General features: G+C 40.4%; 1 protein-coding gene across 2 annotated transcripts in view; it reads right to left on the bottom strand.

The window, feature by feature from the left end:
• The window catches only part of PCNX2 (pecanex 2), a 116,857-nt gene that overhangs the window by 84,952 nt on the left and 17,076 nt on the right, over positions 1-14,829 (bottom strand). For both annotated transcript variants that reach the window (XM_082214952.1, XM_082214951.1), the window contains exons 9-12: positions 8,565-8,697; positions 4,308-4,450; positions 3,034-3,187; positions 2,911-2,943 (exon numbers count right to left, since the gene is read on the bottom strand). In XM_082214952.1, coding sequence (XP_082071078.1) covers positions 2,911-2,943; positions 3,034-3,187; positions 4,308-4,450; positions 8,565-8,697 — 463 coding nt within the window. The remainder of the gene's footprint in view (positions 1-2,910; positions 2,944-3,033; positions 3,188-4,307; positions 4,451-8,564; positions 8,698-14,829) is intronic.

The following is a 14,829-nucleotide window of genomic DNA, read 5'->3' as shown; positions in this document are numbered from 1 at the left end:
CATTTAGCACAGAGAAAATTACCTCTTTAGCGAGGTCTGAATATTTATTTCTTATAAATCACTGGAAATCATATGTAGTAATGATTGGAACTAGAAACTAATGTGTTCTCTAATAGCAATGCCCAGTTTGCATCTAAGCATGAAATGCCTTTCAGCTCTGATGTATCTAGCAATTCCATATGCTTTGTGATTTATTTATGCTTGCAGGGAAAAGAAACACAATGAAGTTCAGGATTAACTAATTTGCATGTTAGCTGTGACATGAATTGCAGTGAACTTTGACAGCAAAATGACTTGGTGATTTGGGATCATGCAGAGTCTTTAAGTTTGAACCCATGGAGTTCTGGATTCGAGTTTTACAGTCTTTCTGACTGATGCAAGGGAGGGCTTATACATATTTGGGAAGAGCTACAAATGAGCGAGAGAGATCCCAGTGTGGGTGCCACTCAAAAGTTGATAATATTGGGCTAGTGGTTGCAGTTATAGAATCTAGGGTCAAGCCCAGAGGGTAGCACTGAGAGAAGTCATTGCCCCCCATGGTGTTTATGGTATCTAGTATCACAGGGTACTATTTTCTCATTAATGCTTTTCAGCATCTTGATGAAACCTCAAGAAGCAGTCCCTAGGATGTCATCAGTACACAGAAGAGCCTCAACTCTTACTTCCCTATTACATCTGAATCAGGTGGCACTGTGTGAGGACTGGATTGGTGCCTGGATGCAGTAGTGGGCTGGATAGGGACCAATAGTAAAGCCTAATTCCTGGTAAAATGGGGGAGCTGTGGGTGGGTGGTTTCTGTGTCCAGGGGATTACCTATTCTGAACAGGGTCACACTTCCACTGAGAGACCAGGTTCACAGCCTAGGGATGCTCCTGGATCCATCTATATCACTGGAGGCCCAAGTGGTCTAGGTGGCTAGAATACCTTTCGATACCCTTCATCTGGTGAGACAGCTACACCCGTTCCTCAATTCCTGGTCACTGTGATTCAGGTGCTGGCAACCTCAAAATCAGACTACTACATTAATTCATTCTAGATGGGCCTGTTGTGTTTGGTCTGGAAACTGTGACTAGACCAGAATGGAGCTGCCTAGTTGTTGATGGCAGCTTCCCATCACCAGCATATAACTCATCTGCATATAACTAGCTATCATGTCAAATCCAAGATTCTGCTGATAGTCTATACAGCTCTGAACAGCTTTGGACTAACTTGCCCCATACCTGCCTGGTCTTTATGCTCATCTGGAGAAGAACTGTTAAGAGTGTCACATGATGCTTGCTTTCCTTCTACAAAAAACAGGGCATTCAGTATGTCTGCACCCAGTTGTGAAGCCCCTGCCTTATTCATATTAAACAGACACCATCAGATGTTTGCTCAAGACTCATCTGTTTACACAAACTTTTTTTGATATATGGCTCAACCCAGTTTCTACTGTGTATCACAGTCCAGATGTTAAGCACCTTTTTGCCGTTTTATGGGTACGTTAACTGCCTAGATACTTTGTTTATTGTGTGGCATACGAGCATATAAAATAAATAGGTTTAACAGTCACAGAAATGCCATTCTGTCTATGCTCAACAAGGCAGACACAATTAACTAATTCAACCAGCATTGTCAACAATTTCCAATTTTTTTAAAAAAAAAAATCAGGCTTCCAACCATTTCTGAAACACATACACACACAATTCTAGAGTATGTGAGTTCAAGGCTACACACATAGAGCTATATCTAACGATATTGTCCACTGGTACTCGTTGAGCTTTATTTTACATATTATATTGTATGTAAAAGTAGCAAATCAATTATTGGGTGGGGGGGTCATCAGTCTTCTAATCAGCATTAAGCCTAGCCAGCTGATAAACTACAAAATAAGTATCTAAACAGTCACATGCCACAATCTTTTTCCCCCTCCCCCCCTTTTACTGCAGAGAATCAAATAGTACATTAAATTCTACCTTGAGCCCTGAGTGAGGACAAGTTAAAACTGGCAACAAATTGAATTTTCACAGTGGTATGTGCCATTACAAAGGACTTCTGGCTTGAATTCATAGTTACCATAGCTAATAATTCTCTAAGAATTCTGTACACCAAGGCCAATTTTAAAAAGGGAAATCTTTATCCTCTACTCACTATAATAATGGCCACCCGGATTTTTAGAACCCTCTATTATGGTCTGTGGGCAACTTTTGATATCACCTGTGTAAGCCCAAATAAATAGATGAGCAGGTAACTGCATAACTCATCTTACCAGAAACCCATTTAACATCCAAAACAAATGAATCAGGCAGCAAAACTGGGGGAGATGTGTGATTTCAAGATGCACACCCAGCACACATTTCCCCATGGAGGGAAGGATGTGAGTCACTGCTTCAGACAGTGTCTGGAAGCATGGAAAGGGGATGTGCAAGTCATTTGCACATTTTCTTTCAATGCTTCTGAGTAACATCAGAAGCCACACTTTGTCAGCTGGGAATAAGTGAATTCTGTTCCTGCAATTAGCAGATCCCATGCATCTCAGCTTGATGCCACTTGATAAAAACATTCCTGGTATATATCATAACTCTCCAGTATTGATTCTTTAATTATGCTTCTCCCAAAGTACTACAGTACTTTCGTGCTCATGCAAAAAGGGTGATTCAGACATCCAGAATGACAAAGTACAAGTTAATTTAGCAAGGAGAAAACATGTGTCACATGCAAGTCAGTCAACCCGAGGCTTCTTCTAATTACTTTGTGTCCGTCATCAGAATAAAAAAGTCATTTTATTGAGTTTTAACTTTTTAGTTGGAAAAATGGAGTTAGGATTCTAAAGAGATGGCTTATTTCAACTATTTCCAGAAATTCAGCTGAACCAACTGAGAGAATAGATATGTCACTGGTAAAAGCCTTTATCTGTTGGGTGAAACTTACATGTATTGGTGAGGCAGGATCGGGCTGAATGCTCTGAAAACAAAACAAGATTCACCGCATTAGTATCAGTGAATTACAGGACCCCACATGTCTTTGTTGAACTTGTCTTTTTCTTACTTTTACCTTTAGAAGGGAGTATTGACAGCTTGCCATGATTAGACAGAACAGGAGGATCCAAATGTCTTTACAAAAACCTTGGTTCATAATTACAAAGCCAAGAAAAGAAACAAGGATTACTAGTAGAATTGCCAAAACGTTCTCCTTGATATCTTCTGTCCTATAGAAATAAAACACAAGTATTTTACTCAAAGAAGAAATACAACCATATGTATAACATATCTTTATAGCAACATTAGGGATAGGAGGGGGCAGGTGCAATGTGCTATCTAGAGAAATTAAGTGAAACGAAAGGGATTTAAGTCCATAACTGTGCACTAACTTTTGCTGTTGTTGTTGTTCTTGGTATGAGCTTTCGTGTGCATGCACACTTCTTCAGATACCACACGAAAGCATGCACACGAAAGCTCATACCAAGAACTAACTTAGTTGGTCTTTAAGGTGCTACTGGAAAGAATTTTTTTATTTTGATTATGGCAGACCAACACGGCTACCTATCTACTGTTGTTGTTGTTGTTGTTGTTGTTGTTGTTGTTGTTGTTGTTATTTATATAACTATCTATCTCAGTTATTTGCATCAGGCTTAACATTCTCTGGATGCCCCAAAACAAATCTGTATTATGCCCTGATGAAAACACAAAACTCCATCCTTAAATGGCTTCTTTGTGCAAAGTTGTCCCCTGCCCCCACAACCAAAGGAAACAGAAAAGCCCTTACGAGTGAGAAAGCAAGATGTGTGTACTGAAGTCACAGTACATGCAAAATATGGCTGAGCCAGAATGACAGGCAAAGGTATTATTTTTAAAAAAGGTAGGAAGACCATCAATGTTCCCCATGTTTCAAATTACATGTGATTATTCCTTAGGAGCACATGCATTTCTGGCAACCCACAGGTTCTGTATAATGATTGCTACAGTAAATGGGTCTATATAAATGTTAGTATTGTCAAAGATATTAAAAACCCTTTGTGCGTTTTCAAAATTAGTTTATTTGTGTTGAAAACATTTTGGTTTCTTGGCATTCCCGAGCAAAGCCCAGCACAAGGCTGCTAGCTGACAATGAAACAAGAAAATATCCTAATGAATTTTTTTCAAAAGTATGCTAGTGTTTCACAATTTAATCTCTACCATATCTGCGAGTAGACCTTTCACACTGAATCTCCGCCTCCTTTTAAGTCCCTTTGGTCTACCTCCCAGAATCTGAAATGCCAACCCTATTCTAAGGAACAAATAAATGTCACTGTAAAATAGTATTATTATTATTTTTTTAAAAAAGTTTACCTGTCTAGCAGGGCCAGCAAGGTAAGTCGATCATACCAGATTTTTATCCATTTGCCAGGAAATACGATAAATTTGTAAAACTGCCTGTTAATTTTCTTCTGTGCCGATGAACATGATGAATCCTCAAGGTCTTCACTGAGATGCTTTAAAATAAAATAAAAGATGAATATAATTGTGTATTGCCTAAGAGAAAGCTATGCAATTTCATACTGGTTTCTTTTTCCAGTGGATACTTCTGAACGAGCCTCTATATTGAACTTCTTAAAAATAGATTTCATTTTGCTTGCACCATGAATGAAACCCAATTTTGTGTGCATAGAAAAAACTAGTCTATCTTTCATTGTAGTCATAAGGTTGTGCCACAGACCATTTACAATATACAGAAACAAAATACTTATTGAGCCTACTTCAGCCAAGATTGCTCTTTGACCTTAAGGTTTTGTATGTGATTTGAATCTATCAAGCCACAAACTCAATTATTGTAAGATGCTGGAATAAGTTCCTTTGACCTTTATTTCTCTGAAGTACTAAAATTGTTTTCTAACTACTCTCTGCTCCTTAAAAAACATTATTCAATTTAATCATTGGTTAACCTTTCAGAATCAAAACCACCATCTAAAAAGTTTAACATACTTTCTAATGAAAAATTACCACAGTAGAAAATAAGCTATGTTTTCATTGGGCAGTCAGATCCTGTTTTAAAGTTACAGGTTGACTGCTATCCTGCCCCTGCCCCAAATCTAACAGCCGACGACTTCCAAAGTAATACTTGCGTCAATGGTATGGTTCCTACAATGCTATGGTCATGTATTATATTACATCAGAATAAGACATTCAGATGGAATAATACAAGTTAACAAGGCCAGAAGTTGACCTAAAACAAACCCTAGTGAGGACGTTCTGTACTCTAGAATCCTTGAGTTCAAAAGCCAAAATCTGGAATAGAACAGGCAGAAAAAGCCCCATTTTTAAAATTTGTTTCTATTGAAAAAGTGAATAGACTTTTGAATGCATAAGTTTTGATTTTTAAAAAACCCCATTCATTTCCCATTCACTTCATTCATAGCTCATTAGTGACAAGGTGTGCATTTTTAAACTGCCTATAACATGGGTACACTTTGTCCTATCTTTCTGGAATGTGGTAGGTCTGATCCTTTGGAGAGTTAGAAAGAGGCTAAAAAATACCATGACGTTTTTCAAAATGTAAAGCACAAAAGTTACAGGCAGCTGAAGAGTATGTAGCCAAGTTTCACTTAAGGCAGTAGAAAATGATAGTGAATGGGAATAATGACAATGAATGAACTAATTATGTATCAGCTGTGAAAACAAATGAAAAGCAAACTGATGAATAATGAAATGAATTAAACCCACTCCCGTATATAAAACAGAAGATACAACTTTACCACTGAATTATAGACCAATCAATCAGTTTGATACTGTTGCTAAAATATATGTGAGGTATCTGTTAGTTAAACTTGAAGCCTGGACAATAGAAAATAACATCTTCATGGAAGAACAAGAAAGATTTAGGAGCAGATTCTTCATTCTGCACAACTGCTTTATGCTGAGCCATCTAATACATAAACATTCAAAACTCATGAAAGGGTTATTATCTGCAGTATCTGTGAATTTGAAAGCTGCTTCTGAAACCATTGTTGTGGCTCAAGCTATCCAGCACCAATATTGACCAATGCCTTCTGATTCTTTTCTATGCTTTGTTCTAACACCTCCCCGAAGGGAAAACTATCTTTGTAAAGGGCTCTTAGTGGATTTATTTCAGCTGATAGGAGGGGGAAGCAAGGATATGCTCTGACTTCCTTTTTATTTTTTTAAAAAATGTCAACAACATTGTTCTTTATGTGAAAGATGAAAAATAACTTTCTCCATCAGTTAGTGAAGAAAAACTCCCCTTCTCCTATATGAGGATTATTCTGGCCAGATTTTGGAAGGTTTCTGGCCAATCTGAAGCATATGGTCTAATTTAAAAAAATCAACATGTAATAATGTCTCTTATGCATAGAAACCCCATGTTAGGGTGAAATTTTTACTATTTACTTATGGGAACTGCAACAAAATGTGGAGTCATGTTTACTCCGAACTTAAAATGGAAAGCGTAATGCTGGTGGTCAACAAAAGAGGTTCAAAGACTCTCTCAAGGCAAATCTAAAAAAATGTAATATAAACACCGACAACTGGGAAACACTGGCTTGCGAGTGCTCCAATTGGAGAACAGCCTTTACCAAAGGTGCCATGGACTTTGAAGATGCTTGAACTCAAGATGAAAGGGAGAAATGTGCTAAGAGAAAGGCACGTTTGGCAAACCCACACCGTGATCAACTCCCAACCGGAAACCTATGTCCCCACTGTGGAAGGACGTGTGGAATTGGCTTCCACAGTCACTTATGGACTCACTTTTAAGACTGTGTTCATGGAAGAAAATGTTACCCGGCTATGAGTGATCGCCAAAAAAGAAGAAGAGAAATGCATGCATTGAAGTAAAATGGAGTCTTTTTTTGTTGTTTTACTTCTCATCTCATTGATTAATTAATGGAGATCTCCCCTTTTTTATATTTGTGATGACCTATAGTTATAACCAAAAAAAAAGCTGAACTGAATTAAAACACATGAAGTAATTAAATGAAAACTTTCTGCATGCCCATACTTGCTACCATGAGGCAACATGGGCAAGGGCAGAAAGCCAAATTTTTACTATTTACTAGTAGGAACTGCAAGAAAATGCCACAGTGTGGATTCTCCCTGTTGTTGCTCCCCTTAGGAGTTTCCCCACCTCCAAAGGTTTTGCAGACCTTGAAGTTCCCACAAGTCTGCTGATACCTGCATCATGTGCATGGATGGTGGCATTTTGGCTTCATAAACAATGGCACAGGAAGTGGAACTGGAGCCAATGGCCAGTAGAGCCAACTAATTCTACTTTTGTCCCCATCCTCCTCCTTGCTGAGACTAGGGAAGAGGAATCTGTCAGGTAGGGCCACCCCCTGGACTTGTTGCAAGTGAGAAATCAGGAAGGTAGGGGCTGACCGAGGGCAGACTGGAGCTGGTGAAGAAGTGCTCCATTTGCCCCAATATTCCAGCCTCCACTGTAGCCCACTTGTCAAAATAAAAAAAAATCCTTCCAGTAGCACCTTAAAGACCAACTAAGTTAGTTCTTGGTATGAGCTTTCGTGTGCATGCACACTTCTTCAGATACCCACAGTGTGCATGCACACGAAAGCTCATACCAAGAACTAACTTAGTTGGTCTTTAAGGTGCTACTGGAAGGAATTTTTTTATTTTGACTATGGCAGACCAACACGGCTACCTATCTGTAAATGTAGCCCACTTGGTTAGGCAGTTGGCCCAGGCCATCAAACTCCTGATCCAAGTGCAAGAGCCCCAACAGATGCATACCACCCCCAGGAAGCACAGGAATATGTGTGTGTATACACGCATACATATACAGTCGTACCTTGGTTGTCTAATGCCTTGGTACTCGTACATTTCGGCTGCCAAATGATCAAAACCTGGAATTGAGTGTTCCGTTTTTCAAACATTTTTTGGGAAGCCAAACATCCAACGCAGCTTCCACTGTTGTTTTTGGCACGCCTGCACAATCGGAAGCCAATTGGAAGCTGCGCCTTGGTTTCCGAACATTTTGGAAGTCAAATGGACTTCCGGAACTCATTCTGTTCGAAAACAAAGGTACGACCGTATAAGATTTCCCCACCTATACTCACACAGCCGTCATCCCAAAAGCTATCCTACAGAAGCAATAGTTCTATCAGATTTGCCAAACCTTGAACCAAAAACCCACAAAAGCTTCACCTATAAATGCACTTCAGTGTATCCTACACAAAGGCAAACCCTCCGTACACATTTCAAGACAAAACAGCTCTTCATCAGGAGATTAACTAAAGAGATAATGAACAATAAATGAATATATTAATACAATGAATACATAATCAGCCTGATCCAGACAATCAGCAAGAGTGGGGGTTTCCAGAAAAGGTTCGCTCTGACCCCATCAGTAAGGAATGCCTTCCTTCCCTGCTGGGAGTATTTATGGGATCTTTTCCGAACAAGCATGCAAAAGTAGTCAAATATCCTGAAATAACTGTCAAGTATGTACATCAATATTTACAGGATTATTAAACAAGTCACCCTAATCCCAGCAATAACAGAAAAGGCCCATTTAAAAGAAATCTCCTTCCCTGGGACATATTTATACGAAGTGTTAGGAACTGAGATATTACACGGTACCCGTTGGGTTTCGGAAAGGGTTCTTCGCGCCACCATCAGTAGCAGCTGCTGTTGCAACGCACTTGGCCCATGATCAGAAGATGCTTCTTGGCTCTCTGAGGTAGTTGTACTAGAGGAGCTGAAATGGGTTTCACTGCGCACAAAAGGAGATAAAGGACTAGAATTAATTTTTAGTGAGTGCCCCATTAAGGCACTGAAAAGACTATGGAGATTGAGGGAGTGTTTGTACAACCTGCAGCTCCCCAAATGGTTTTATGAAACCTCACCCCAGTTTCTGCAGAGCGATTAAAACCTAGGCCACTCAGTACCTTAGAGGTCACTGTCTGGAAGTAGCATTTTGCAAGGATAGGAAACCTCAGCTAGAGAGATAGTTTAGAGAGGCTTTATATACAAGGATGACGGCAATGCAGTAGTCATAAATAATGGGGAATGCTTTCTTTGCAGAGGTGAATATATTTTGCTTATTTTATTCCAGCTATATATATACCACTTAATCACCAGAGCTTCTAAGCATTGTACAGTGAGATTACAAAGAGCACACAGTGGATTAAATCAATTAAATTAATCACAGAAAGGTCTGAAGTTCAACAGGAAGGCGGGCCTGTATGATCTCAGCTGGGGCAGAGTTATACAGAATTAGGCCCACAGTACCGAATGTATGGCTTCTGGTGGATACAAGCCATGAACCTGAGCCATAAGGAACCAACTGAGGAGGGATTTAAGATGCAGCCTAGTGACATCAGCAACTCTTTCGAGGAAGTTTTGCCTTGATGAAGCAATTGTGAGGACACCTTCCCAGTGCCCACTCCTTATCTCCAGGGTCTTTCCTGAACTGTAGGTGGGTTGCTACAAGGCAAGATACAGTGATAACAGCAAGAACCTTTAATGAACTAACAGAACTGGACAATGGGGCAAAGCAACTGCTTATATACATTCCTGAAGGCCTGGGCCACTCCCACTCCCAAAGTGACTGGCTGTCTAAACTTCCAAGCTGCGAATCACGACTCAGAGTTTAAGGGCCAATGGCAGAGGCCCAAATCCTGAAATGTTCTGTGATTGGACATCATGTTTCAAATCAGAACACAGGAGCTCAAAATCCTTAGTCCAGACTCAAGCTCAGGCAAACAGACCACTGAATACATAACATTTCCCATGCAATCTCAGGCTGTGCCTGCGCACTCAGCCTTCTCTGCTCTGCCCATTTCATTTTTCTGCGTGTTCTAGGAGGCTGGGAGGAGGAGAGCTGGTCACAGCAGGAGAGGGAGACTGCATCTTCCGCAACCAGCCTCTCTGCCTCCTGGCCTCACTCCTCTCCAGTCCCCGCTTCTGTCTTGGCATCTGAACGGTGCTCTGCCATATTCTCTTCCTGTTCACTAAACTCTGCTACCTCTTCAGCTTCCACCACCGACAGTCTGCTCCTTCCACCTCTGACCACTCATTGTCATCCCACCCTGGCTCAGACCCTTCAATCTCTGGCAGTTCCTTTGGGGGTTCCTTGGCTGGTGCCTCCAGCCGCTCCTCTGCATCCACCCCATCCATGACATTAATCTTTAACTTGCACTAGAACTCCACTTGGGACGCGGGTGGCGCTGTGGGTTAAACCACAGAGCCTAGGACTTGCCAATCAGAAGGTCGGCGGTTTGAATCCCCGTGATGGGTTGAGCTCCCGTTGTTCGGTCCCTGCTCCTGCCAACCTAGCAGTTTGAAAGCACATCAAAGTGCAAGTAGATAAATAGGTACCGCTCCGGCGGGAAGGTAAAACGCTGTTTCTGTGCACTGCTCTGGTTCGCCAGAAGCGGCTTAGTTATGCTGGCCACATGACCTGGAAGCTGTACGCCGGCTCCCTCAGCCAATAAAGCGAGATGAGTGCCGCAACCCCAGAGTCGGCCACAACTGGACCTAATGGTCAGCGGTCCCTTTACCCTTTACCTTTCGATCTCCACTTGGTGAATGTGTTTCTGCTAATCACTGAATGCCCAATCCACCAGGCACATTCTCTATCATGGAGGTGCGCCACATTCCCTCTGCTTCTTTTCTTGCTCAACTTAGCTTTGGCATGTTCCTTTTTTTCACTCCTGTGTTGTTTAAAGCCACTTCAGCCCAAATGCTATAATATTCACACACTTGACTTTAATTTTTAAAGTGCCACCTCAGATTACAGTGCATAAACAATAAGAAGTCTAGACACTGTGTTAGTGTTTTATAAGTATTTAAAATATAAATATATAATAAAATAGTAAGTAAAAAATGCACCCCAAAAAATAACACCATAAATGTAGGATCTTGAAAAAGAGGTTTGATATTTCTAAAAATCTTCTGTGTTATGTAAATAGCTACCACAGACAATTAATATCTGCAATGGAATAATGAATGCATTTCGAAAGGTAAATTAGCAACTACCAATCTACTTGACAGGCATGTTATGTATGCATGACCTATGCAAAAGGTATACAGTGCCCTCTACTGACACTCTAGAAATTAATTCATTTACGGTGTGATTTTGTACATAGCTTAATTTTGGTAAGGAAAGCAATCTAGTGCACCTGTTGCATTATAGGTACATCATGAGTATCCATAACCAGTACACAGGAAATCCTGTTCCTTCCGGGAACGTAGCTTGAACCAAAACAACTAAACCTGTGTCAACTGGTATTTTAATCCAAGTACTGAGGGCCTCAGACACAGGAAAAAAAGCAGCATGCACAAGGCATTCTACTGAAATGGAGAAACAATTTTTTAAGGCTACCATTCAAAACACACTTGCTAGGGTCTAAAGCACCAATGTGGCTTAATTCCAAGAAACCATATGCAGGAGGGTACTAGAAATCTCTACCAACTCTTAATTAGGCTGCAAATGGAACAGGAACATGGAATTTTCAGCATTCAGGCTGCAAACTTAGCTGAGAGTTAAGCCCCAATGAATTCAATGTGACTTCCTTCTGAGCAGACATGCACTGGACTGTCCTGCCAGCTAAAAACCTGCTTAGTTAATAATTCAGTTAGTAATGTAAAAATAATGTGCTGTTGACACTTGTTGCACAAGACCATGAAGCCAATCTTTAGTGAACTAGTCCGTTCACTCAATTGATTTTTTTAAAGTGTTTGGATTGATTTTAAAAGGTGCCGATCCCAGATTAATTGGACAGCAGATATAACAACAACAACAACAACAACCATTTTAAATAGAAACATATAAAAGCTGAGGGTGGCATCCATCATCTGAAATGAGGTATCCCATCTTGTGGGGAGATGCCTCTTTTAAGACAGGACCTGCATATGCCTGCTATGATTTTTATAGATTTTTAAAAATATGTATACAAACACAGATCTTACTATCTATACACAACGCGTTCTCAGCAAATCATTTGGCGAACATTCCCATAACAAGTCACTTATTCTAATTTCTAATGCATTTATAGTCATGGGATTTGGACCATAAAATGATGAAAAAACCTGGGGAAACCCAGGGAAAACCCCTGAAACTCTGCAGATGGCAAACAAGGAAGGAAAAAATGCTCTCTTATTTATCTTATCTCTCCCCACACAAAACAGTAAGGCTTGGTTAAGGCTGCTTATTTGTTAACAGTACTAATTGCAGGTCCAGCTGTTTGGATATCTGCATCTGCAGTGTGTACAGCAAGGTTTGTGGACTAATTCGTTGTGTTTGAATTTTCATATGACAAAAGTTTGGATAGTGAGAATTGTGTGCAGTTTTAATTTAATGATTGTTTTCCCTATGTTTTTAACAGTTCTTATTTTTATCTGAGTCTTTTTAGGGGAAAAGGTGGGGTGTAAATAAATTTTATATATACAGACACACGTATCTCCAAGTGCTGTTAAATCGTATCTTTGTTAACTGCAATTGTTCAGGATTGCACCCCAAATAATATCAATCACCTTTGCTAGCACTCTCTGAAAAATACTTCAGAAGATAGATGAAGATTAGGAAGATGATAACAATTCTTGCCATTCTGTTTTCTCGAGAGACCCCTCCTGTTTCTTCAGAAGATTGATGTCCCTCCCTTATGACCTTCTAATCTAAATGATGCACCTGAGTTTAGATCACTACAGAGATAGTCGCTCCTTGAAAGACATTTGCTGCCACCATGTGGCAATGCTCCCCCCATTCCTTTTCTTTCTTTTCTGTAGACTTCTATGGCATGATCTAAATTGCCAGCTGTTGAGTACATTAACAAGTGCCAATGAAACCTAACTGCAACATTTTTCTCCTTCTCCGAACATCCCACATAGGATATATTATATGTTTTTTGATTTGCATAGGGGCAGGGGAAGAGAATGGATACAGTTCAAATCATCTTGGCATGGTAGACTAACTACAGAAAGGAGACTCTTTTTACTTTATCATTTCTAAGCAATTACTTTTGAATAAATGCTGTCTGAATTTTTTACTTCCATACTAAGAGACACATGAAAGTACTAAGCCAGAAAGGAAGTCTGGCTGATCACAAATGAGGAAGAAAAACTGGCTGTTTATCATAGTAATAATGAAAGAGTTTCTAGAAGAGCTCTGAAGCTTTAAATGCTAAGCCTAAAAGGAGCTTTCCTACAACATAAGGAGATATCCAACATAAAATAGTCTTATGTCACAGCTTAGATTTCATCATGATGTAGCTCTGGGCTGGTACACGTGCTTGAATGCAGAAGGTTCAATCCCTGGATTCTCCAGGTAAGGATGGGAAAAGATTCCTGTTTGGAACCCTGGAGAGCTGCTGGAAAAGATGAAACACTGCTGTCACTTGGTATAAGCCAGTTTTCTATGCTGAACTTTCACTGAGGACTCGTTTGTAGCACAACCAATGACATGAGTTTTCTGTGTCTAGAGGGTATCTATTAAAAAACAGCAGTTATAGTTAGGGTTGCTAGTTTGTGTTTTTTTAAAATAAAAAAAAAGCCCAGCAACATCTACTGTGTCTTTAAAAGCAACTAGATCTACAGATCTGAGCAGGGCTAAGATGTTGGCTGGTCATGTCCACAAATCAAGTGGAAAGCTAGGCCGGGTTCTCTTCTGGCCCATTTGTAATTCCAGTTCCAGTAAACACAAAGAATGACACAGTACCTTCCCCATTTGTTTCAAATGCAGGAAACATACTGAGCAAGCATCTCCTTTGTGTGCATGGAAAGTTTCTCGACACTGGAGATAGATGTGTGGTCCCTGCTCTCCCAGAGCTGTATGTGCTCCACCTACTTCCTCTCTAGTTTTCGATCAGATACATCGTAGGAAAAGATGGTTTAGACCACAGCCCCTTGGGCTTTGCTGATCAGAAGATCACTGGTTCAAATCCACGCAACAGGGTGAGCTCCCATTGCTCGGTCCCTGCTCCTGCCAACCTAGCAGTTTGAAAGCACGAAATGCAAGTAGATAAATAGATACTCCGATGGGAAGGCAAATGGCATTTCCGTGCGCTGTTCTGGTTTCGGTGTCCCGTTGCACCAGAAGTGATTTAGTCCTGCTGGCCACATGACCCGGAAAAACTGCTGTGGACAAACTCCGGCTCCCTCAGACTGAAGCAAGATGAGCGTCACAACCCCATAGTTGCCTTTGACTGGACTTAACCATCCAGGGGTCCTTTAGCTTTTTTTTACATCATAGGAACAGACATTTTAAGCAACAGTCAAAGGTACTGAAGCTATAATTCGGTATATGGTTTTTTGGGAATAAACCCTGATTAAATTAGTGAAATGTATCTGCATTGGATTGCGGTGTAGAAGTGTATTTTAAGAATAAAAATGCAGTGAATGAACGTCTCCTGGAGGCACCTAGCTGGCCATTAATAATTAAACCTCCATGTCCCATAATCCCACAGAGTTTCACTGTGTATTGGTGAAAATGTGTGTGGCTGCGTAGCAGTGGAAACCTGTCAAATGCCAGCATCCGCTCTGCATCAGTAATAAGGATCGGCGGCTTACTGCTAGAATTGAAGGATGTCCCTGTCATTTAAAATCACCTTGGTAGCTGGGGAGAAACGAAGCCTGCTTTTTTGATGCCATTCAGTGCTAAAGAACTTTACAATAATGTCTGCTTCTGTTCCAGCAAAAAAGCCTGGAGTGCAGAGTACATTTGCAGAGAGTTTGGAGAGCATTGTGATGTTGAAAACTGTCAGATATGGATGTAATTGCCCAGGAGATCTCTGATACCGTTAAGGTATTCAGACAGATGCCTTTGTACAGTACAGAGCATTCTGCAGCTAGTTACTTTGGGGAATGAATCCAAATCAAGTGCACAGAGCAACTAGACTGAAACTCT

This window comes from Podarcis vaucheri, assembly GCF_965113315.1.
Source record: "Podarcis vaucheri genome assembly, chromosome: 3".
Taxonomy (NCBI): Eukaryota; Metazoa; Chordata; class Lepidosauria; order Squamata; family Lacertidae; genus Podarcis; species Podarcis vaucheri.
The sequence above is the reverse complement of the archived record's forward strand: the minus strand, read 5'-3'. Positions and strand labels throughout refer to the sequence as shown.